This window comes from Sminthopsis crassicaudata, chromosome 3, assembly GCF_048593235.1.
Source record: "Sminthopsis crassicaudata isolate SCR6 chromosome 3, ASM4859323v1, whole genome shotgun sequence".
Lineage (NCBI taxonomy): Eukaryota > Metazoa > Chordata > Mammalia > Dasyuromorphia > Dasyuridae > Sminthopsis > Sminthopsis crassicaudata.
This window is the reverse complement of record NC_133619.1, coordinates 353,457,682-353,482,117: the sequence shown is the minus strand read 5'-3', so window position 1 is coordinate 353,482,117 and position 24,436 is coordinate 353,457,682. Positions and strand designations below refer to the sequence as shown.

The window sequence follows — 24,436 nt, the reverse complement described above, 5'->3', positions numbered from 1 at the left end:
ATGCAACTAAAAAAGCTAGAAAAAAGAACAAATTAAAAAAACCCAGATAAATACCAAATTAGAAATTCTAAATATCAAAGAAGAGATTAATAAAATTGGAAGTAAGAAAACTATTGAACTAATAAATAAAACTAAGAGTTGGTTTTATTAAAAAAAAAAACTCCAACAAAATAGATAAACCTTTGATTTTGATTAGATTTGATTAGAAAAAGAAAAGAAGGAAACCAAATTACCAGCATCAAACATGAAAGGGTGAATTTACCACCTATAAAGAAAAAAATAAAGCAATAATTAGGAGCTATTTTAACCAATGGTATGCCAACAAATCTGACAATCTAGTTGACATGGATAAGTATTTGCAGAAATATAAATTGCCCAAATTAATAGAAGAGGAAATAAAATACTTAACATTTTAGAAAAATAAATTGAATAAGCCATCAATGAATTCTCTAAGAAAATATCTCCAGGACTAGATGAATTTACAAATGAATTTTACCAAACATTTAAGGAATAATTAATTTCAATACTATATAAACTATTTGAAAAAAATACAAAGAAGGAAGCCAATCAAATTCCTTTTATGACACAAATATGGAGTTAATACCTAAACCAGGAAGTCAAAACAGAGAAAGAAAATTATAAACCAATCTACCTAATGAATATTGATTCAAAAATGTAAAATAAAATATTAGCAAAGAGATTCCAACAATGTATCACTATGATAATATACTATAATCAAGTGGGATTTATATCAAGAATACAGGGGTTTAATATTAAAAAAACGAATGGCATAATCAACCATAGCAATAACAAAACTAACAGAAATCATATGATAATCTCCATAGATGCAGAAAAAGCTTTTGACAAAATACACCACCTATTCCTTTTTAAAACACTAAAGAGCATAGGAATAAATAAAGTTTTCTTTAAAATAAAAAGCAGCATTTGTCTAAAACCATCAACAAGTATATATGTAATGGTATAATCTAGGAGCATTCCTGATAAGATCAGAGATGGAACAAGGAAGCCCATTGTCACCACTATTATTTCATATTGTACTAGAAATGTTGGGCTTTAGCAATGAGAAAAGAAAAAAAAATAGAAGGAATTAGAGGAAGCAATGGGGAAATAAAATTATCACTCTTTGAAGATGATATGATGGTATATTTAGAGAATTTTAGAGAATCAACTAAAAAAACTACTTGAAATAATTAATAACCTTAACAAAGTAAAACATAAAATAAGCCCACATAAATCATCAACAGTTCTATGTTACCAACAAAGCCCAGAAGCAAGAGTTAAAAAAAGAGAAATTGCATTTAAAATCACTATAGACAAAATATTTGGGAATGTACCTGGCAAGACAAATCCAGGAACTATATAAATACAATTACAAAATACTTTTCAGACAAATAAAGTAAGATCTACACAACTGGAGAAATATCAATTGCTCATGGGTAGGCAGAGCTAATATAATAAAAATGACAATTCTGTCCAAATTGTCTTTTTGGTCAGTACCATGCTTATCAAACTGCCCAAAACTAAATAATAATATAATTCATTTCAAAAGAGAAAAATTCAAGAATATCAAGAGAATTAGTTTTTTAAATGCAAAGAACAGTGGTGTAGCAGATTTAAAACTCTATTATAAAGCAGCAGTCATCAAAACCATCTGGTACTGACTAAAAAATAGAGTGATGGATCAGTGGAATGGATTAGTCACAGAAGACACAATTGTCAATTACTATAAGTAATCTATTGTTGATAAACCCAAAGACCTCAGCTTCTGAAATAAGAACTCACTATTTGACAAAAATTGCTTAGGACACTAGAAAATAGTATATCAGAAACTTGGCATAGACCAATACCCTATACCAAGATAAGGTCAAAATGGGTACATGATTTATGCATAAAGGGTGATACTATTAGCAAATTAGGAGAGTAAAGGATATGAAACTCTTAGTTCTTTGGAGAAGGGAGAAACTGGTGGCCAAAGAAGAACTAGATAATATTATAAAATACAAAATGGATAATTTTGATTACATTAAATTAAAAAGGTTTTGCACAAACAAAACTAATGCAGGCAATATTAGAAAGGAAACAAATCTGGGAAGCAATTTTTACAGACAGTATTTTTGACAAAGAATTCATTTCTAAAATCTACAAGAATACAAGTCATTCCCCAATTGATAAAGAGTCAAAGAATGTGAACAGACAATTCTCAGATGAAGAAATTAAAGTCATTTATGAAAAAAATGCTCTAAATCACTATTGATTAGAGAAAAATAAATTAAAACAATTCTGAGGTACTACCGCACACCTATTAAATTGGATAAGATGACAGGAAAAGATAATGATGAATGTTGGAGAGGATGTGGGAAAACTGGGACCTTAATGCATTGTTGGTGGATTTATGACCTGATTATTTAGAGCAATTTGTAACCATATTCAAAGGGTTATAAAATAGTCTATAACCTTTGATCTAGCACTGCCACTACTGGGTCCATATCCTAAGGAAATAATAGAAAAGGGAAAAGGATCCTTAAGTACAAAAATCCTGTACTGATGCTGAGTGAAGCAAGCAGAACCAGGAAAACATTGTACACAACAAAAGCAAGATTGTGTGGTTAACTATGGACTTGGCTCTTCTCAGCAATTAAATGATCCAAGGCAATTCCAATAAACTTTGGATGGAAAATGCCATTCCCATCTAAAGAGAGAACTATGAATTCTGAATGCAGATAGAAATATAGTATTTTCATATTTTTCTTTCTTTTTTTTTTTTTTTGGTTTTTCCTTTTTCTTCTGATTTTTTTTTCTTGCAACATGATTCATATGGAAATATGTAAAAGATGAATGTGCATGTACAATCTAAAAAATAAGAATTAAAAAGAGAAATCATTTCCAGGGACAAATAAGGGTAGTCACCTTTACTCTGTCCTTATCAGACTTCCTCTAGAGTATTGTTTTCTATTTTGGGGTCCATGGTTTAAGAAAGATATTGATCAATCAGAGAGTATTCAGAGGAGGACAATCAAGATGCTGGAGGATCTTGAATCTATGTCCTATGATCAGTGGAAGAAACTGAGAATGTTTAGACTAGAAAAGAGTAGGAGTGAATATTAAAAATTATCCATGTATATATTTTGAAAATAAAAAAGCTTTAATTAAAAATAAAAAAGAAGTGATGAAACAGATATTTTCAAAGAATCATGAAAAAATTATATGTATTCATATAGAATGAATTGAATATAATTAAGTGAGAAAATTATACAATAAAACAACCTAAAATAAAACAACTTTGAAAGAAAAAAAGAAGGACCAGCTATGATAAAGCAGTAGCTAGACCTTGTAAAACCATTTTGGCAGAAGGACTAAACTAGGTTGGGGGTAATATACAGACTCAAATTTATTAGTGAGTTAGAAGGAAAACTACCCCCAAGCATGGGAACATGCCCCAGTGGAATGGGTGGATGAGAACAATTTGTTCCATTGGCCATGAAGGTGGCTGAAGCAGCCACTTTGTCAGACACTAAAGACACATTTAGGCTATCTGTAGTATGTGATGCTGCAGAGTGAATCTGATGACTTTGTGTCATCACTTAAATCCAATTTACACACAAGTCAAGACATCATCCTCTGATGTCATTGGTCCTCTGAAAATGAAGGACCAACAAGAAGATGCTTCTTGGGTGTATTATAATGTGAATTCCTTTCATCCCTGGATTAAACCAAATGACTACCAAGGTCTCTGGAAATTCTTAAGTTTGATCATCATGTGAAGTATAAAGGTTTTGTTTGGTTATTTTAGGTATAAATTGTAATAAGGAATTTAAGCAATAATTCCCAACTATTGATGTTTTCTTTTATAACACTTGAAAAAGGGATTTTCCAGCTTGACTAAAAAGGATGATAGTATGTGGAATGTTGGTGCAATGCTATTTTGGAAACAGAAATGACTTTTTGGCTTATCATATCAACCCTTGTAACCAGTTACCCTCTTTAGAGACTGAAATTTTCCTAAGGTTCTAAGGGGCCATATAATCATGAATTTCAAAGGTGAAAATAGACTGAGAGATCAATCTAGTCCATCTTCAGAGGTCACCTAGTCAATAAGTGGCTGAACCAAGACTCAAATTCAGACCTACTTCTTCCAGATCCAGTTCTCTTTTCACTCTGAAGGGCAAGGCTGTATTTGGTCAATATTCTTTATTCCTTTTCCCTCATTTTGGAGCATTAAATTCTCATATTTTATGAAACAAGCTTTTGTATGTATCCAAAGATGGTCTACTGTCATGCTGTTAGTCTGCCATCTAATCCTCCCCTTCAACAAGAATTCATTACTTGTCTTTTTTTTTTTTTTTTTTTTTTTTTTGAGGATCCTCACTCTGGTCCTTGTTATATTCATTCAATTTATTCAAAAAGGATTTTTCAAGCATCTTCTATTGGGCTATGGAAAAAGAGAAATAAAACACAGACTCTGCCTTCTATAATTTTACTATCTAATGGAATAATGAAACCTGGGAAGATTTGCATTCTGAAAGAGGAAACTAAATGGGATCGTGCTAAAAACCCAAAGTATGAATTTCAAGATTCAGATATTTTGAGATGTATTATTTGGGAAAAGAAGATTTCACTTGAAGCTCAATGTATAGAGTAGATTGGGACTCATGAGATTTGAGTTCTAATCCCACTTTGGACTATTTCTGGCTATGTGACAGAGCTAACACTAGAGTAGCTTCTTTGTTGTTGTTGCTGTTGTTGTTAGCTGTGTTTGATTCTTAATGATCCTGTTTGGGTTTTTTTGTTTGTTTGTGGGTTTGTTTGTTTGTTTGTTTGTTTGTTTTAGCAAAGATACTGAAGTAGTTTACCATTTCCTTCTCCAGGAGATTTTACTGGTAAGGAAACTGAGACCAAGATGTTTGAGTAGCCCAGGGTCACATAATTAATGAGTGTCTGGAGCTGGATTTGAACTCCTGAAGTTGAGTCTTTCTGATTCACAGCCCAGTGCTTTATCCACTGCACCACCTAACTGTTTTACCAGATATGAAATGAAAGAGTTTAAAGACGACTTCTAAGGTGTCTTCTATTTCTACAATTCTATGCTTCTGTTATATAGATGGCTGCTGACTATAGCTCATATAATTAAATAAATAAAGTATTTATTCAGCACTTTCTATGTGCCAAAGACTGAAATATTAATACCAACTTAAAGAGTTTATATTCAAATGGGGATTATGGAAGGGACCTTAAAGATCAGCTAGTCCAATGATTTACCCAATGTCACACAGGGAATGAGACAGAAACAGGATTTGAACCTACATCCTCTGACCACAGTCACAGATTTTTATATTCTCATCTTTTAGACTAAACTTGGCAATGTAGTATAGGAGAAAGCCCTGAATGTTAAGTTTTGACCCTGGCTCTGCTATTTATTAGCAAGGCAGCATGGCACTATGAAAAGATTGGAAAAGTCATTTAACCTTTCTTCTCAAACAAGAAGTAAAAGAGAAGTACCATTTGCATTCATGACAAAACATGTGTGTTCCAGTTTAATCTATAAAATGAGTAGCTTGAACTCAATGACCTCCAAGGCCTTTTTCAGCTCTAAATCTCTGATCATATGATACTGGGAAAGTCTCATCACTTCTCTGAGATATGCATAACATATATGATATATATTTTAAATTTAACCCATTTATATTTAGTTATATATTAGTTATATATTTATATATATATATTTTAGTTATATATTTAGTTATATATTTATAAATATGAGTTTAATTTACTAAAATAATTATATTATTTATAAATATAATTTTATTTGTATTTAGAGGAAGCTATAGTGGCACAATGGATAGCACACTGGTCTTGGAACCAGCAAGACTCATCTTTCTGAATTTAAATACTGGTCTCAGAAATTTACTGGCTGTACCATGCAAATCACTTAACCCTGTCTTCCTTAGTTCCTCCTCTGTAAAAATGAGCTGGAGAAGGAAATGGCAAACCACTCCTGTATTTTTGCCAAGAAAACCCCAAATGGCATCAAGAAGAGACTATATATATATTTTTTTTTTTTTTTTTTTTTTTTTTTTTTTGAGGTTGGGGTTAAGTGACTAGCCCAGTGTCACACAGCTAGGAAGTGTTAAGTGTCTGAAACCAGATTTGAACTCTGGTCCTCCTGAATTCAGAGCTGGTGCTCTATCCACTGCGCCACCTAGCTGCCCTGGAAATGTATATTTATAACCATAATTATTATTTTATTTTTATTTAACCCACTTTAATGAGGATAATCTCTTTAAAAAAAAAAAAACAACTTTATAATGTAGATAACAATATCTACAACCCATGTTGATCCTAATAACCTTGTAAGATAAATATTGTAAGAATAATTATCCCCATTTTGACAAATGAAAAAAAGTGAGACTTGGAGAAATTAAGCCCTTGAAAGACATTTGCTTTGAAAATGTAAGACCATACCCATGGGATGGACACTCTAAATGAAGATTTAACGGTGTCTGGGGTGGCTATTATAGCTATAGTTGTTCTCAGGGACACAGAAGGGGCAGTAATTGAAGTCACTAGAGTTAGGAGCCCACTAGGAGAGGAGAAGAGATATCAGTGGCTATTCACATTCTGAAACAATGACAAATTCTTGTTTTTGTGAGCATGGACCTAATAAAGGAGACCTCAGGAATACTGACAGTTTGAGGCCCTTAAACCAAACACTTGGGAAGCTAGGAAACTTGCTTTTGACAGTTCTTATAGAAACAGCTCAACATTTGAGAGGCAATGTTTGGCAGTGGTCAGGACCATGTACCTTCAGATTCAGGCAAATGCCATTCAAGTCCTCCCTCAGATTCTTCTTAGCTGTGTGATCTATTTAAACTCTCCTTGACTCTGTTTCCTTGTTTCTCAAATGAGGGGGTCAAACTCGATGGCTTTGAAAGTCTTTCTCAGCTCTACATCTATGATCCTATGACATTTTCATAGTATTTCAATTTGAATAAGTATCATTCATTTTGAAAAAGTAAATTTTTTCAGATTAAAAGAAGTCTTGGCATTTAATGTTTTGAAAACTTAGCTATTAAGTGTTGGAGCTAGGATTGATAACTGTGTCTTCTGAATCCAATTTCAGAGTGGATTATGCTACCTCTCTCTCTATGAGGAATCTATGAATGATTCATGTCATTTTTCTATGGTTCACTTTTTTCTTGTGTAAAGTGGGGCATTTGGACTTGAGGATCTCAAAGATATTTTCCAGCTCTAAATCTTACTGTTAGGACCTTCCCTTCCATCAGGAAAAAAACAAAAGATCTGTATGAGGGTCACATCATTCTGCCCCTCCAATTCTATTGCACTGCTCTTCCAGAGTCCCGGAGGCTCTAAGCTGTGCCAATTGTATGGCCTCTCTGAAACTTTGGTGTCTGACTCTTGTCCTGTCTATTCCATCTTCCCATTGGTCCTGGACTTTGGCCCAGTTGACTGTGATTTCTGGCTATGATCACTGGATAAATACCTGCTGTGCCCTCTTATACTTTGTGTACAGACAAAAGAGCCCAGGTGATGGTGAGTCATAGACTTCCACTCTTCCCATGACAGTTTAAAGGGGCAGGGGGAACTAATTTTAAGACTGATGGGTCACTTTGTCTGTTGGCTGATGGGGGCAGATTCCAGATGCTACAGCCAACCCATGGCTTCCCCCCCAAGATAGGTATTTTCCCAGCTTGGTTATGGCATCCCTAATGAGATCTGTTCTCCTTTCAAATCATTGACTTCAGAAATTTCCTGTCAGACCTAATTAACCTGTATATTTATCAGCTCTGAGATAACTGGAGCATTCCATCCAGGTGAGCAGAGATATTGCCATCCATTAATGAATCATGGGATTGAGAGCAGGCAGGGATCTACTTAGAGAACATATCAGCAATTCTTTACCTTAGGTGATCTGTGCATAGATTTCATGAATTTGGAATCCGTGGACTTGGATAGAGAAAAAAAAATTTATATCTTTATTTTCATTAACATTTAACTGAAATTTAGCATCTAAACAACAACTTGCAGAAATCTATAGATTTCAGCAGACTGCCAGAGGGGCTCATAATATAAGGAAGGAAAAGAATCCCAGGTTAAATTGAATTTCCTTATTTCAAAGATAAGGAAATTAAAACCCAGAGAAGTTGACCAGTTCATTTGCATTTAGGTAGGAAGTAATTAAATCAGGATTTGACTTTGAGTCATTTAACTCTCAAATCCTGAGGCCCCTTTAACCATCACTTTCTTGGTCAAAGCAAAACTGTTTTTCAGCTTCCAGAGTCATTTCAGATTGGAATAAGAGAAGTTAATCACAGAACTACCTGAATCTAGCATTAATTTGCTCATGTTGTTTACTCTTCAACTTCTCAAATCTAGAATGCCCTCTCTCCTTTTCATCCGCTCCATATCCATCCTTTAAAATGTCCAGTGGTGTACTAGAGCCACCTCAGAATGGTTCCAGGGAGCCCACTGTTAAGTTTTCAGCAAGAGAAGTTATGCCATGGAAGTCAGAAATACTGCAAATTGATTTATTGTTTTGCTGATTGTTTAGACCAATAGTGTCAAACTCAAATAGAAATAGGGTGCTAAAAGTACATAAAGATCCCTGCAGGCACATATTGATTTTGAAAACTTCAAATTGACATTGTCTATATTTTAATGTATTTTTATTCATTTTGTTAAATATTTTCCAATTATACTGTAATCTGATTCAGTCACAATCAAGAATGTTGTAGGCTTATGCTCTCATTGGCCATGTTTGATATCTCTAGTCTAGTCTAGACTTAAGAAAATAACAGAGAAAAAGTTAATACAAATTAAACTTAAAAGTATACCACATATCCTGAAGAGCCTGTAGTTAAATAGCTACTGGGATAGTAGGAGATGCAGCTCAAATCATAATCTTTTCTGGCTGTTCGAGATCAAATTGAATTCTCCTTTCTTTGAATTCACTCAATTACTATTACTTATGGCTCTTATTTAATACTTAATCCATATATTTCAAAAGCTACTTCAAACAATAGGTACTTATCATGTTGATCTTATGTACTAATCAAAAAAAGATATTTTGAAAAGACAAAAATCAAACAGTCCTGCTTTCATTCTACCACAAAGATAACATATAGAGTGATTGTGTAAAACAATGGTAAGTGTGGTGGATTTGGGTTAAAATCTCAGCTAAAATCTTATCTTTTAGAAGCAGACTGGAAAAGGTCTTTTCTAATCCCCCTTAATGTTAATATCTTCCCTTTGATAATTATCACCATTTCATCATGTCTATGACTTTCTTGGACATAGATGTTCACATGTTGCTCTCTCCTGTTAGACTTGGAACTCCTTGAAATGGGGGTCTGTCTTTTACCATTTTTTTGCATCCCAAGTGCTTAGCACAATGCCTGACACCATGATGACTAATTGTATTATTTTTTGTTATTGTTCAGTCATGTCTAACTCTTTATGATCCCATTTGGAGTTTCCTTCACAAAGATACTGGAGCAATTTATGATTTCCTTCTATAGCTCATATTACAGAGGAGGAAACTGAGGCAGACAGGATTAAGTGACTTGCCCAGAGTCACACAGTTAGCATTTGAGGCTATATTTGAATTCAGGTCTTTCTGACTCTAGGCCCAGCACTCTATCCACTTTGCCACCTAGCTGCCCCAATAATATTATATTAAAAGATGATTATTATAATAAGTAAGATTTTTTTTAATAGCTTAATGCCTGTGCAAACTTGGATAAGTCTCTTAATTCCCCTATACTAGCTATAAAATGAGGGAGTTGAACTAAATGACTTTTAAGACAACTTCTAGCTCTGAACCTCTTGTTGTACATAAATGTGTACACATACAGGTTTACATAAAATAGATAAAATGAAAGGAAAAAGCAGGTTTAGGTAGGGAATTAGCCAGCTAAAGTGCAGGACTGAGGCAAAGTCACATTGAGTGATGTTGACAGTATCACACAGCTGAAAAGGGAGATACCAAATCTGAGTGGACTCTTTGGAGAAAAAGCTGGTCAGACTCCAGGATTCTCATCCACAAACGTCAAAAATTGCAAAGTATCATCCTGGTAAAGAATGTTTTGATGGAATACTTGGAAATTCACAAGTATATATCCCTGGAACAAAAATGATCTTTGCAAGAATTAAGAAGAAAAAAAAGGTAGACTTGATAACATACATAAAAGAGACTACTAGTGAGTAATAATCTTCTGCTTTATTTATTTCAAAAATATATTTCTTTTTTAAAGCTCATACCATACTTATAACCTATTTAAATTAATTTAATTAATCAAAGAATTTTGATCATGAAAGTCTATTTAAAATTTTTGTTCAGCAGTCCTAATAAAGTTGTTATATAGATTAGGTAGGTTTGTGTTTAAATTAATTTGATTATGTTTTCTGTGTTTGAGCTGTAATTCTAGTGTGACATTTAAAAAGCTTGAGAGACATAGTTTCTAGGTAATTAAAAACTTTATTAATAATGCTTGTTTTTCATTAATAAAAGGGTCAGTGATATTCTCAAATGCCAAAGAACAACCATGATGGTGGGTTCACAGTTTATATGCCCTTGGAAGAGTGGCTGTTACTAAGGGTGGCAATCAATTTTGATTGGTAAATAGTCAATGAGAGAGAATGAATATTATAATGGCAGATGGATTTATTCTAATGGGGGGGAGGGATGTAGCTTTGAACTTATAATTTCCTTCTAAATTGTCCAGACTTGAGCAATCCAATCAAAGAATTAATGTAGTACACAATGGGCTTCCTCATCTTAGATTAAATTCTTTGTAAGGTTGGTTGGAGTCTGAACAAGATTGAGGAGAAAATTAATTCAATCTCATTTTCAGTAATATTCTTCAGAGACTCAGTTTTGAAATGAGGACCCCATTAGTTATTAATAATCATTTCTGTCACCAGCCACAACTGTTTTATCATACTTTTTGAAAATAAAAAAAAAAAAATTGATTAGCCATGTCATTGTATTGAATTGGGTCAAGTTCAATTTTTTTTTTTAACAAAAGGTACCACTTTTCAAATATTGAAAGTTATTTCATTGTGGTATTGTATAATAATCATGATTAAAGCATTTTATATCACATTTTATAGTGTGGGTGATCCTTGTGTGTAGATGTTTGAATATTCTAAACAATTAAGTTTAAAGATGAGTTTAGTCAGAGAGATAGTTTCTGTTGAATTTTAAAATATCTGGTTTAAGAAAAATTATAATAATAATAGCTAGTATTGTTATCAAGCTTTAATGTTTGCAAAGCAATTTACTTCTTTTACCTCATTATATCCTCATAACAGACCTGGTATGCAGGTGCTATTATTTTCATTTTTCAGATAAGGAAACTGACAGAAAGAGGTTATGTGATTTAAATAGAGCCATAGAATTAATGAGTGTTTGAGGTTAAATTTGAACTCTGGGTTTTCTGACTCGAGGTCCAGCATTCTATCTACTGTGCTATCTAGTTAAGTTGTATCTTAGAATTGACTTAAAATCTATTAAATTTTTTAAAAAATATTTTTATTTTATTTTTGATTTATGGAATAAGACAATCATTTCTATAACATAATATTATTAAAATGATTGCACATGAAAATGTAAATCTATTATGTACAACTTGTTATTCCTTTTAAATATATAACAAATTTAACATGTAAATTTATTTTTTCCTCCTTTCCCTGCCCTAGAGATGGCCATTAAACACAAATATATATTTTATATGCATGTATATATATAAAATGTATAAATAAAATATATGTATATAAAATCTACTAAGTTTAAAGTTTTAAGAGATATTACAAAATATGTAAATAGGAGTGTTACTATTGCTAACTTGTTTGAAGGATTAAGATGTAAAGCTCATTAACACAAGTTTCTAACAACGTCATGATTAGGCTTCATCAAACATTCTTATGAATTAAAAAAAAAAAAACCAAAGTAACTGAAGAAGAAACTGAGGCTGGGTGTGGAAGGGAGTGAGGTTGGTAATTGTGTGCCAGAGGCAGTTTAAACCAGTTCAAAAGAGCCAATGTTAAAATTTCAAAATATTTATTCATAGTTTATTTGTACCTTGGAGTATTTATTTATACCTTCAGAATCAGCAAATGCTACAAATCAGGGTTTGATTTATTGGTTTTGTTGATGATCCAGACTTTAGAACATAATGCAGAAAATGTTAATGATGCAGATTAAATTTAAAAGTGTATTGTGCACAAATTTTTTTTTTTTTACTGAAAAAGATGGTTATGGATCAGCACTCTATACTGTAAGTTACCCGGGATAACCTGATAATGTCACTAACAAAGAATGTAGAGAGGGACGAGAAGAGGGCCTAGACAAAGCCTTAGGAAAAGTTGATAATTTTGGGTGATATTGAGTTAGATGATGAATTAGAAAAGGAGGCAAATGAACATTAAGCTGAAAAAAAAAGTCAAACAGTGAGAGGTGTATTGAAAATTCAGAAAAAAAGAGTACAATGAGAGAAGGATAGACAATGGTGTTTAATACAGCAGAAATATCAATAAGTATGACTGTCTCTCCAGTTGCCTCTCAATAAATAGCTATCTGAAGGAGTACCCTACTCAATAAATTACTCAGAAGTGTATTCAGTATTGTTAGTGTCTTGAATGACTACTGGCTTGCAACCCATGAGTGCTAGACTACTGTGATCTATGTCTGCCCCTGGCCAGACCCTCACCCTGATGTCTGCAGACTTCTCCATCTGTCTCCCTAAGCCTCTTTGGGCTGTGACTCATTGTGACTTCTCAGCTTTGTCAATCAGAATCTGGATGATCTTTGTCCAGAAGTTGTATCCGGAGAGCTTGACTCCAATACTTCTCACTGAGCCATTTTCACTCTATCACCATGAAATTTCTGGAGATAGTAATAAGGAAAAGAGAGATCAGCTCCTGGTTTTTGTTTTTAAACAATTGAAGAACCTGAAACCCAGAAAAGAGAAATGGCTTTCTCATAATTAGTGACAGAGCTAGAACTCAGACCTCCTGATTCCCAGTCAAGTTATCTTTCTACCTTATATACTTAATATTTTCCCTTAGAGTAGGCCCCAGGTCAATTTGAGGGATGTTAAATATGAAACTACGCAGTTTACTTACTTACTTCTCTGTTTTTAATTGCTTCTGGCTGAAGAAAATATATCCTGCAAGCAGTTCCAGGGTTTGGGGATATATCAGTCACATGTCAGTTTAAGTGCTAAATTGGATCTTTCTTCCTATGAGGAATGGATTCTATAATAAATAACTTATTTATCTTATCCATGGCCTCTTTTGTCACAGGACTAGGCCTCCCTACACCTTTGGCTACACTACAGTTTCCCAGGACACCCATATTGGCACCTTTCCCAAGTTGTCTTGCTTTGGCATTGCCCTAAGGAATATGCTGGGGCCAGATCAAAAACTGGTAAATTATCAGTGTGAACATTTATACCTCAGAAATCTGGAAGGATACAACTCAGGATATGCTATATTGTTTTATTGATTGTTAAGCTTGATAAAGTGATGAATTTTAATATTAATTTAATTATGATATAACATAAGTATTGAATACTTGATATGATATAATTATATGAATAATATAGTTTAACTTAAAACTAGTAACTAAATAAAACTAAAAGCTATTGAAAACATAGCCTTTTCTCCCTGAAGAATCAGTAGTTAAACATTTACAAGCACATTCTATTTTTATTCCAATAGTATGTCTTTCTTTCTAGATCAGTATGTTGATTTCAGAGGTCTGGCATTTCAAACTGGGGTATTAATAATTGATAGCAGCTAGATGGCATAGGGCATTAAGCTTGGAATTGGTAAGATTTATTTCCATGAGTTGAGATTGGGCCTCAGACACATACTCGATGTATGACCCTGAGCAAGTCACTTACCTCTGTTTGCTTCAATTTCCTTATCTGCTTCCCTATTTCTCCAAAACACTCCACATGTTTTACCAGCAGATCAGGCAGCCTTGATGACCAATACAGGGCTTCCTGACAGGTCAGTAGTGCAACACAATTGCTGGTCTGCCTGATAATCTTATTGGAGAAGGAAAGTATTTCCTAGATAAGAATTCAGACAGTCTCGTTTGATTGTCATCTCCCAAAGGAAGCTAAAGATTAATTCAATCCTTCACCAACTTCCCTGCCTCTGTAGATTTCCTAAATAGATGTCTATGTTGTTTGTCCTTCCTTCTTGAAAAGGACCATGACATCAGGGAGATGATGCTAGGAGAGGCAAGTTAATTGGATTTAGGTGAGGGAGGGCTGTGCAAGGTCCCCTGCCTCAGTTTCCGCTCCAGAGACATCTGGAGATGACCAGATATAGATCAGGATGACTGGAGATGGCCACATATAGATCAGGATGACTGGAGATGACCAGATATAGATCAGGATGACTGGAGATGGCCACATATAGATCAGGATGACTGGAGATGGCCCTGGATGCTGTGGGCCTTTCTAACCTAAGGTCTTCAACAAGTCTCAATCTGACTAAAGACAAATCCATTCTGTGATTAAGTCCCGGTAGCAATTGAGACAAAGAATCTCCTCTTTCACCTAGTCCAAAAATCTAAATAAATAAATGAATGAATCTGGGAGGGGAAGGCCCTCGAGGTTTCTGGCCAAAGCAGGCTCTGTAGCCCCTATTCCCATCTGCTTTCTTTCTCTCCTGATGCTTTCTCTCAGCCACATTTTCCTCCTCTGTGTAATACTTTCCCTAGCCATATTCCCCCAATTCCTACTTCTTCCGGCAAACTGGGTCCCCAGAAGGTGACAAACTACTTTTCCCTTTAAGGTTTTAGAGGTAACCTGAGAGCCTTCATCCAGTGTGCTCTCTTATCATGATTAATCAATTAACATCTTAATATCAGTTAACAATAACACTAACTTTTACTAATAGTTATTTGTGAGAGTTTGTGGCTCCTCATACATGAGCCTCCTTCCAGTATGCTCTCTTTATCATGATTAATCAATTAACATCTTAATATCAGTTAACAATAACACTAACTTTTACTAATAGTTATTTGTGAGAGTTTGTGGCTCCTCATACATGAGCCTCCTTCCAGTATGCTCTCTTTATCATGATTAATCAATTAACATCTTAATATCAGTTAACAATAACACTAACTTTTACAAATACATATTTACTGAGAAAGAATAACAAGAATTAAAGTACAATATCCTCCCTAAAAAAAGGAATTGTATTCTTCTTTCTATAACCCATGTTATTCCTAGAAGATAGTGGCCTTAAACTTAAATTTATTACTAGAAAACACTCACTTTCCTTACACTGGGGGAGAGCAGGCAGATTATTTTCTGGCCATCAGAGTCATTTCTTTTCTCCCTTCAAGAAATATCCACTGAATTCACTTCGGGTTTCGCACAGCAGATAGACAAACCACTACGTTTCTCAGGTGGATTAAGCTGGACACTCCTAAGAATTGTTGCATGGTCTTTTCACCAGATTTGGATACTGTAATCTTTGATTCTTGGACTCCAGTTGTTGGTGGGATTTTAATGACTTTTTTAGATCTTTTGGTTTCACTGTTCAGATAGGCATGGGATAGTACATACCAGAAACAGATGTCATGTAGTCATGGAAACATGGTAGCTGGCTGGAGATAAAAGGAAGCTAAACATTTTCTCAACTCTTCTTCTGGGCTGTTTATAATTGCAGAGGATTCAGTGCCATTTTTTTTCATTCTTTTTATTTATATTGTTGTAGCCACCATGATTATTGTTTTTCTGTGTCTACTTTCTTTTCATGAATAAGGTCATATCTTTTCATACTTCTCTGAATTCTTCATATTTGTTGATTTTTTCTTTTTTTTTTGGTTCAAAGATATTACAATTCATTCACATAGTTCAATGGTTTGGCCACTCCCTAGCAGAATGCCATCTATTTTGTTTTAAGTTCTTTACAACTACAAAATGTGTTTTTATGAATATTTTGATGTGTATGAAATCTTTCTGTTTCTCTTTAACTTCTGTGAAATATGCCTAGTAAGATCTCTGGGTCAAAAATCACAGATATTTTGGACACTTTTGGGGTAATATTTCTAAATTGCTTTCTGAAATGGTTAGATAAAGTTACAGGTCTACCAAACTTTTACTAACTACTGTTCCTGTGTTCTCTTAGTCCCTGTGACACTGCTCATTTCTATCTTGTGTTATCTTTTTCCAATTCATTAATTGTGAGGTGAAATTATAGAGGCATTTTAATTTGTATTTCTTTTATTCTTATTGATTGAAACAATCTTAGTTATTGCTAATTCATCATCTTTTTCAAGAATTGTTCATAATCCTTTGGCCATTTATTTATACATTAAAGAATGACTGTTGACATTATATATTTGTGTTAATTTCCTCCATTTCTTGGATATCAGAAATTTATCAGAGATATTTTATACAACAAATTTTTTTCCCAAATTGACATTTTCACATCTTCACACTGGCCTTGTTGTATTGCTTTTTGGTTGCATTGATTTTTATGCAAATTTTTTTTTTCCCTGAGGCTGGGGTTAAGTGACTTGCTAGGTCACACTGCTAGTAAGTGTTAAGTGTCTAGGATCACATTTGAACTCGGGTCCTCCTGAATTCAAGGCTGGTGCTCTATCCACTGCGCCACCTAGCTGCCCCCCCAATTTTTTAATTGAATATAATAAAAATTATTTATTATATCTATTGTAATCTCCTTTCTTCCATGTTTGGTTAGGAGTTATCACCCTTGACATAGTTGTTCTTGTCTCCACTTCCATCCAACCACCTTTAATTTTTTCTTATGATAACCTTTTATATACAAAACAAATATCTTTTTGAAAAGTATTGTAGCATATGTTGTGTGATACTGCTCTAAAACTGAATTTTACCTATTCCATTCTTTCTGCAATTCTTATTAAACAGGAAATTATAGTTATCTTTTAAAGAAGTAAGACCATCTTCCAAGACAAAAGAACATTTTAACATGACTTTTTCCCTATTTGGATTTTACATAGCAGTTTGTGTTTCTCATATGCATTTATAGTACATTATTTTGCATTGTAGTTATTTGTATTGGATCTATCTTAAGGTTGGTAAGGCCCGATACTTTTCTCCTCTTTCTTTCCTCGGTATATTTGTTTTTTTAATTTGATTTAATGACTTATTGTTACATCAAATTACTTTTCTAATTTGTTTACTTCTCCTCCTCTTCTTCCATCCAGAAACTATCCCTTAAATCAGATACTTAAAAAGAAAAGAAAAAAAAGCAATTTAATTTGTTTCCTGATCAAGCATCAAGAACAGCAAAAGAGGGAAATGTTATGAGTTACTAAGTAAAAGCATCCAATCAAAAATTTATCAAACCCCACACCAATTAAACTCCGTTTCAGTTATCTCCCCAACTAGAGTATAAATTACTTGAGAGCAAAGTGCAGTTTTTACAATTTTTCTGTATCTCCTTAGTGCAAACATTTAATAAATACTGGCTTTAAAAAATTTTTGGGGTTCTGACTGAGTTGACTAACATCAAGGTCTGCTGATGACATGTGTCTTCTCTCTTTTAAACAGGCTGTATGTGGACAGTTGATCTGAGATGGCAGGTTTCAAACAGGTAAGCAACTGATCTTTTTGGGTACTAGGACAAAATGGGGGGAAAGTTATACAAAGCCTGGTGAAATCTATTCTCAACACAAGGGGAAAAAAATGCAGTATCATCAGATGTAGTATCACCTGAACAGAATCAGTGGGGTCAGTCCATAGTCCTCTTTTCTTCCAAGTACCAATTAGTACCTGCTTTTCAGGGTTGTTGAGAGGCTCAAGTTAAGATAAGGGTAGAAAAGTTTTGTAAATTATAAAGCAAAATTGGTCAATTGCTATTGTTTTTGTTGTCACCCATTTCTATCTAGAACATGAAAGTTAGTCCTTGGGATATGGAAGGAAGGATACCGAACCAAATATTCAACTACAAATTCCCTTCTGTGCCCTGTCCCCTACCCTACTATACCTTCATAGTCTCTCAGCCATATGCAGAGAGATTGCTTTGTCCTTAAGAGGAAAGGCTATAAAAATTTTCAGTCAAAGTCGTACTTGAACACGTCTCTCCCCACCTATCCTCCAGTCCCATACACTTTGGAGAGCACTTTCAAAAGGACCGTGCCTTTCCTGAAAGATCAAATGCCAAAAATAAAAGGAATAAAATTCTTCTCCCTATATACAAAAACATGATGACTACATATCTAAAACTCCATGCAATTCTGGTCACCATTTCTCAAAAGAGACCTAACAGAATGGTAGAAAATCCAAAGGAAGTCCAAAAAATAGCCAATGGAATAAAGTAATTTTTAGAAGAGGATGGACAAAATGGTTCATTTTCCATATGAGAAAGAAGACTGACATATGATAGATGTTCATTAGGTTGAAAAGTGTATGATTGTTATCTTTGTATCTTCTTCAGCACCTAGAACAGTGCCTTATACACAGAAAATGTTTAAGAAGAACAGATCACAATTTTAGAACTCTCTAAAGTTTGTCATTTCCTCATAACAACCCTGTGAGTCAGTTAATGCCAATGAGGAAACTGAGGTTTAACAGGATAAAATCACTTTCCCTGCATCTCAAAGCTAAAATATGTCAGAGCCCTGGCTTTAACCAACATTGCTTCTGACTCCAAGTTCTGCATTTTTTTCCACAGCATTGAGCTACCTCTAAAAACATTTAAATAAAACTTGAATATTAAATGAATGAAGGATATAGGTAGGGGAAATTTAAGTTTAGGGATCATGTCCCAGAATAATAGAATTTGGGAGGCCTCACAGAAGACTGAAATAAATCATTTTAAGAAAAATTCTTCTCTACACAATCAAGGAGTAAATAAAGAACACTTCACCTGAAGAGATTCACCTGCTATGAGTTAGACACTGCACTAGATGTCAAGGGCATAAAGATAAAAATGAAGCAGTCCTTCACTGAGGGAAACAACATGTACACACATATGTATATACAAAATATATGAAAAGTAGGTTTAAAGTGATTTTGTGGGGAGGGGAGGGCACTGGCATCTGGGGGGAGAATAGGAAAAGCTTCATGTAGAAGGTATAGGAAATGTAAATAACTTGATATAAATTTTAGATAAACTCAAAGAAGTGTCTTAAGGCACCTTAAGGCATGGAGCTATACGTTTATTTGTGCATATGTCTTATCTCCCCTATTTGAATGTGAACTCCTTGAAGGTAGTAATTATATTTTGTCTTTCCCTGACCACACAGGAACCAGCACAAAATCTTGTGCATAATAGAAACTCCAGAGATATTTGTGAAATGAATAGATGTCGGACCCATAGTTGATAGCTGAGATAAAGCTAAAAACATATGGAAATCCAAGTTAGGCAAGAATTATATTCACTTTACCAAAATGTTCTTCACTCTTTAGGGAAAAAATTTACATTGACATGCCTTTAAATGACCATCTTTTCTTGTGAATCTAAGATAAATTTGATTCACCATAAATTTCCAGGAATTTCTCTATTGCAGGAAAGAAGCCTCTGGAGAGCACTGTCAAATGTCACTAGATTTGGGAAGAGATCAGGAATTTCCAAACTAACAGCTGAGTTCTCCTCCTCAAAGCTTCTACTCTACTATCTATCCAGAAGGATAGAATGCCATATAGAAAAAGACCGAAGTCAGAATAATCAGATTGTAGTTTTGATCCTGCCTCTATCTGGGAGATCTTGTGTATGACTCAGACCTCAGTTTCATTTTATTTCTTCTGTAAAATGAGGGGTTGGATTAAATAACATGTAAGATGTCTTCCAGCTCTAATATCTTATGATCCCATGATTTTTCAGATATTATCTTTGTGTTTCAAGAACCCTATATAGGACCATATATTTAAAGCTGAAAGAGGCCTGTACATCAATTTGGTCCAACTCCCTCATTTTACAAATGAGGAAACTAAGACCCAGGAAAGCTGAATCATTTGCCCATACAGACAATAAGTGTTAGATGAGTTGTATGAATAGATGAATAGTATGCTATTTTTTAGTCTGGCAGATTGCAGCATTTAAAAAAATACATTTTTTTAATGCTCAGCATTCCTTGTCAGCATTAGCTTATTCCGAGCTGTAGTACTATTTTCAAAATTCAATTTGTATTTTTATTTCCAGCTGGGCTTTAGTATTCTTGTCATTATTTGCTTAGGACTGTACAAGAATCATTCAACAATTATTTAATGAAGGCTTACCATGTATAAATCATTTCTTTATATCATAGTTATTTGTATACAAATCATTTTACCACATCCCTATCTTTGATTATGTATTGATTATATGTTTATTAAGTTTTCTATTTCTTCCAGTGCTTAATATAATAGGTCCTTTATGTTAGGGATAAAAGGAAAATCAAATAATGAATAGGACTAGGACTTGGGGTGGATGGTGGATAGAAAAAAGGCTATAAAATGCATATTAAATTTTAAAGTGAATTGAATTTGCAATGTTGAAAGTGCTTTGAAAAATTATGAGACTGAGTCCTGGCCATCAATTAGCTTTCATATTAATTGGAAAAACAAAATATAAATTTATCACAAGATAATTGGCAATTAAAGGCAGTGTATGTTAAATAGTGATTATTAAGGGAATTCAAAGGAGAGAAACACTGCTGTGCAATGGGTTGTAATCTCTCAAGAGATTCATGAAGAAGGTGAGATTTCAGGTAGGATTTACAGGATGGGTAGAATTTATACTTATTCACTTTGTTCAATTGTCTCTTCTTTTCTAGGGTGATCATGTGTGGGTGGATTTGTCCTCCAATGTCCCAATTGGGGCAGTTGTGAAGAATAACACCAATCCTAATAAAATCTTGATAGAAGATGATGAGGGAAAGGTAAGACTCTCCTATCATTCATTGATTATTGTCAGAAGGAAATCTTCTTGACCCAGGGATTCTTACCACACTTGATGAGGTTTCCTCTACTGGAAGAAAGAAAAGGATGATATAATCAGCCCTAAATATGTACTGTCATCTCTCTATCAGAGCCCACTTCCTCTCCCAGGCACTGCCCCTACTCTTAACAGTAAAATCTGGTGTCATTTCAGAGTTGAATAGTCCTAAGATCAAATGTTTAAAAGTTCTCTTATATGATTTTAGGGAGGTGATTCTAATCTATGGCTGGTTTTTGAGAGGTTTAGAGCATGGTAGTTAATTCCAAAGTCACAGGTAAAATTCCTGTGAAAGAATTTATATCCGCTGCCTATAGACAAACTGACTCCTAATCCCAGGTTGACCCCTGCTAATTCCCATTTGCCTTTAGCCACAGGAAGAATGGGCAAAAAAAAAATCTGGCTAGGTTAGGGAAAATTCATTCCTATTCCTGGGAAAACAATGGGTCAGTCGTATGATTTCCATGGGTGGAAAGCACTTTGCTAAGAAAATCCTAACCTCCCATTCCATCAATTTTTCTCTGCCAGGAGCTCTGGATTGAAGCTCAGGACTTCAAATGCCTCCAACTCATGCACCCCAGTTCAGCTCAAGGAGTGGAAGACATGATCCTCCTGGGGGAGTTGAATGAAGCTAGTATGGTGCACAACCTTCACATCCGCTACCAGGAGCACAAAATCTATGTGAGTTTCTTCACTCCCATGCAAGTAGCAGTACAATGTTAGCCCTTGAAAGTTCAGGAAGCATATGGAATAGAAATGCATTTATTACACGCTTACTCTGTACCAAGTACTGTACTGAGTGCTGAGGATACAAATAGAAGAGTAAGATACTCCCTGCTGTCTTATACAGCACATAAAAGAGCATTTCATTCACAGCCAATGAAAAGGCTAAATAGTACTTGGGTTCCAGCAAAGAAAGCAGCAGCACAAAAGACAAAGTCCTGAGGATGGGGACAGAAGATCCCCAATCAAGAGGATAGAGCATCCAAAGATCAGATTGAAGTTGACCTCTGAGATACCTCCAGCAGACGAGAGGAGCGTGTTTCTTAATTCCTGTTTGCGTCTTTCCTTTCTCTAAATGGAGTGGACACTTACTCTATAAGTGCTACTTCTAGAGCTCTGCCTTTGGATAAAAGAGCTTCATAGTATCTGATGTCTTTATTTACTGGGTGAGCTTTTCCTTGACCCTATCCTTGGACATAGATAAGGTCCTGCTCTGGTGTCCTATAAACAGGTTACTAAATAAGAAAAAAAAAATTGTCTTCCTATTAAGGCAAATCATTTCCGACAACCATTCTGCACTGCTGTCTAATTATGTAATTCTAAAATTGTGACTTTATATGAACACTAAATAATTGATTTCAAGGGTTTGAGGTCTGACGAATATTTCAAACTTTTCTGATCTACAGCTTGATGTCTAAATCAAGCTTCATTTTTTTAGCTTAAGGTTTTGTTCTTTGTTAAAATAAATGAAAAGATCACATTATAATCTACTAATAATCATTGGGGCCTTAATATGAATGAAAGATCTGAGAAACAAGTTTGGATAGGACAGAGGAGGGAGAGGGCATTAGGGGCTTGTGGTTGTGGGAAGGAGATAAGATAAGCTGGCTAAGGAAACAGACCATGAGATAGAGAAACCAGGATACCCAAAGACAAACCACCAGTTTCTCAGTTTTCCCTGTGAAGAATACTAAGTCAACTCTAGGTAGTACATCTATCACATAATAGTTGGATTGGCTCCCTATAGCAAACCACAGGCTTCCATTGCCAATAACCAACTTTAGTATCAATGTATGTAGAAATCATAATAGCTTCCCTTCTAGAAGTCCATGCTCATATAGTAGGAAACTAGACTGACAAGCACTCCATAGAACAAAAGAAACAAACAAATAAAGCAGTATTTTCACTCCCATTACCTCTTCTTTTTGTTCCTTTTTTCATCACTTTTTGCTCCACTCATTCCTTTTGATCTGAAGAGGATTTGCCAGTCTAGTTCCCCTGCCACAAGAGTGTAGCATATCATTAGCCTAAGCAGAATACTAGTGGGTAACTATCTCAGTCCTCACTTGTGTCCATGGTCCACAGATACATCACAATTCCTTTTCATGTCCACAGACTTACACAGGTGTGATCTTGGTGGCTGTGAATCCTTATCAGGTACTACCCATCTACTCTATGGACCAGATCCAGCTGTACTACAACCGACGGGTAGGGGAACTTCCCCCTCATGTCTTTGCCATCGCAGACAGCTGCTACTTCAGTATGAAGAAAAACAAGAGAGACCAGTGTTGCATAATCAGGTATCATGGAACCACTGGACTTCCATTTATAGAATGAAGACATAGAGAGTCACAGAGCAAAGAAGTCCAGAGTCAATTTGGGAGGAGGCAAAGTCCATGATGGAAAGAAAGTAAAGAACATCTCTAAATATTTCAGAGAATCTCGGTTATAGAGGGACCTTAGGGGTCATATAGTCCAAAACAAAAAAAGTCCTCTAAAACATACCTTTTCTTTGCTTGAAGACTGGAAACAAAGTCTCCATTCTCCTCATTTCACTTTTGAATAGCTCTTATTGTTGAGAAGGGTTCTTTATTCCCAGTTGGATCAAGCCTATATATTTTTTTCCTGATAACTTCTACCCATTGCTTCTAGTTTTGGCCCTTGAGTCCAAGCAGAACAAATTTATTCCCTTGTTCATAACAATTCTTCAAAGATTTGAAGACAGTTACCCAATACCACCTAATTCTGTTCTTCTCTGAGCTAAATATCCTCAGTTCCTTCCATCAACTCTTATATTAGCATGAATTCAAGCTGTTTCATCATTCCCATTGCCCTTCTCAGGTCATTGGAGTTAATCAGTATCCTCCTAGAAATGTAAAATTCAGACCCAAGTACACCTCTTTATGTATAGTCTGACCAGGGTAGAATAGGAAAGCCCTATTACTTTTTTTTTAATTTCTGGACGACATTACTCCCTTAATACAATCTCATTTGCATTCACTTTTTTGGCTACATTTCATATCATTGATTGACAATGAGCTTTCGGGCTGCTAAAATTTCTAGATCTTTTCCAGATGAATTTCTGTTTAACCATGTTTTCCCTCATCATATTCTTATAAAGCTGATTTTTTTAAGCTCAAGTATAAAACTTTGCCTTTATCTCTTGTTGTAATGTGCTATAGCTGATGCCTTAAAAGTCAATCATTATTGTTTCATTCTCAAATCTTAAAGACTTTTCATTTCCAAGAATTCCTACTCATGTGCAACTACCTATACCATATGTCTTTACAGTATTATAAAAAAAGAAGATGGTTTCATATTCAAAGATATACTAATTATACAGTGATATAGGAAAGTCATCTGGGCCTCAAAGTATTATTTATGATTGTGAAAAAACTTGGAAGGAACTTAAACATCCAGCATTTGAAGACTGACTGATCAGACTGTGGTATATTGATATATGGAA

At 34.5% G+C, this 24,436-nt stretch overlaps 1 protein-coding gene across 1 annotated transcript in view; it reads left to right on the top strand.

The window, feature by feature from the left end:
• The window catches only part of MYO7B (myosin VIIB), a 136,773-nt gene that overhangs the window by 5,534 nt on the left and 106,803 nt on the right, over positions 1–24,436 (top strand). Inside the window, exons 2-5 of the mRNA XM_074301720.1 lie at positions 17,601–17,643; positions 20,807–20,911; positions 21,496–21,648; positions 23,086–23,270. Coding sequence (XP_074157821.1) covers positions 17,626–17,643; positions 20,807–20,911; positions 21,496–21,648; positions 23,086–23,270 — 461 coding nt within the window. The 5' untranslated portion in view covers positions 17,601–17,625. The remainder of the gene's footprint in view (positions 1–17,600; positions 17,644–20,806; positions 20,912–21,495; positions 21,649–23,085; positions 23,271–24,436) is intronic.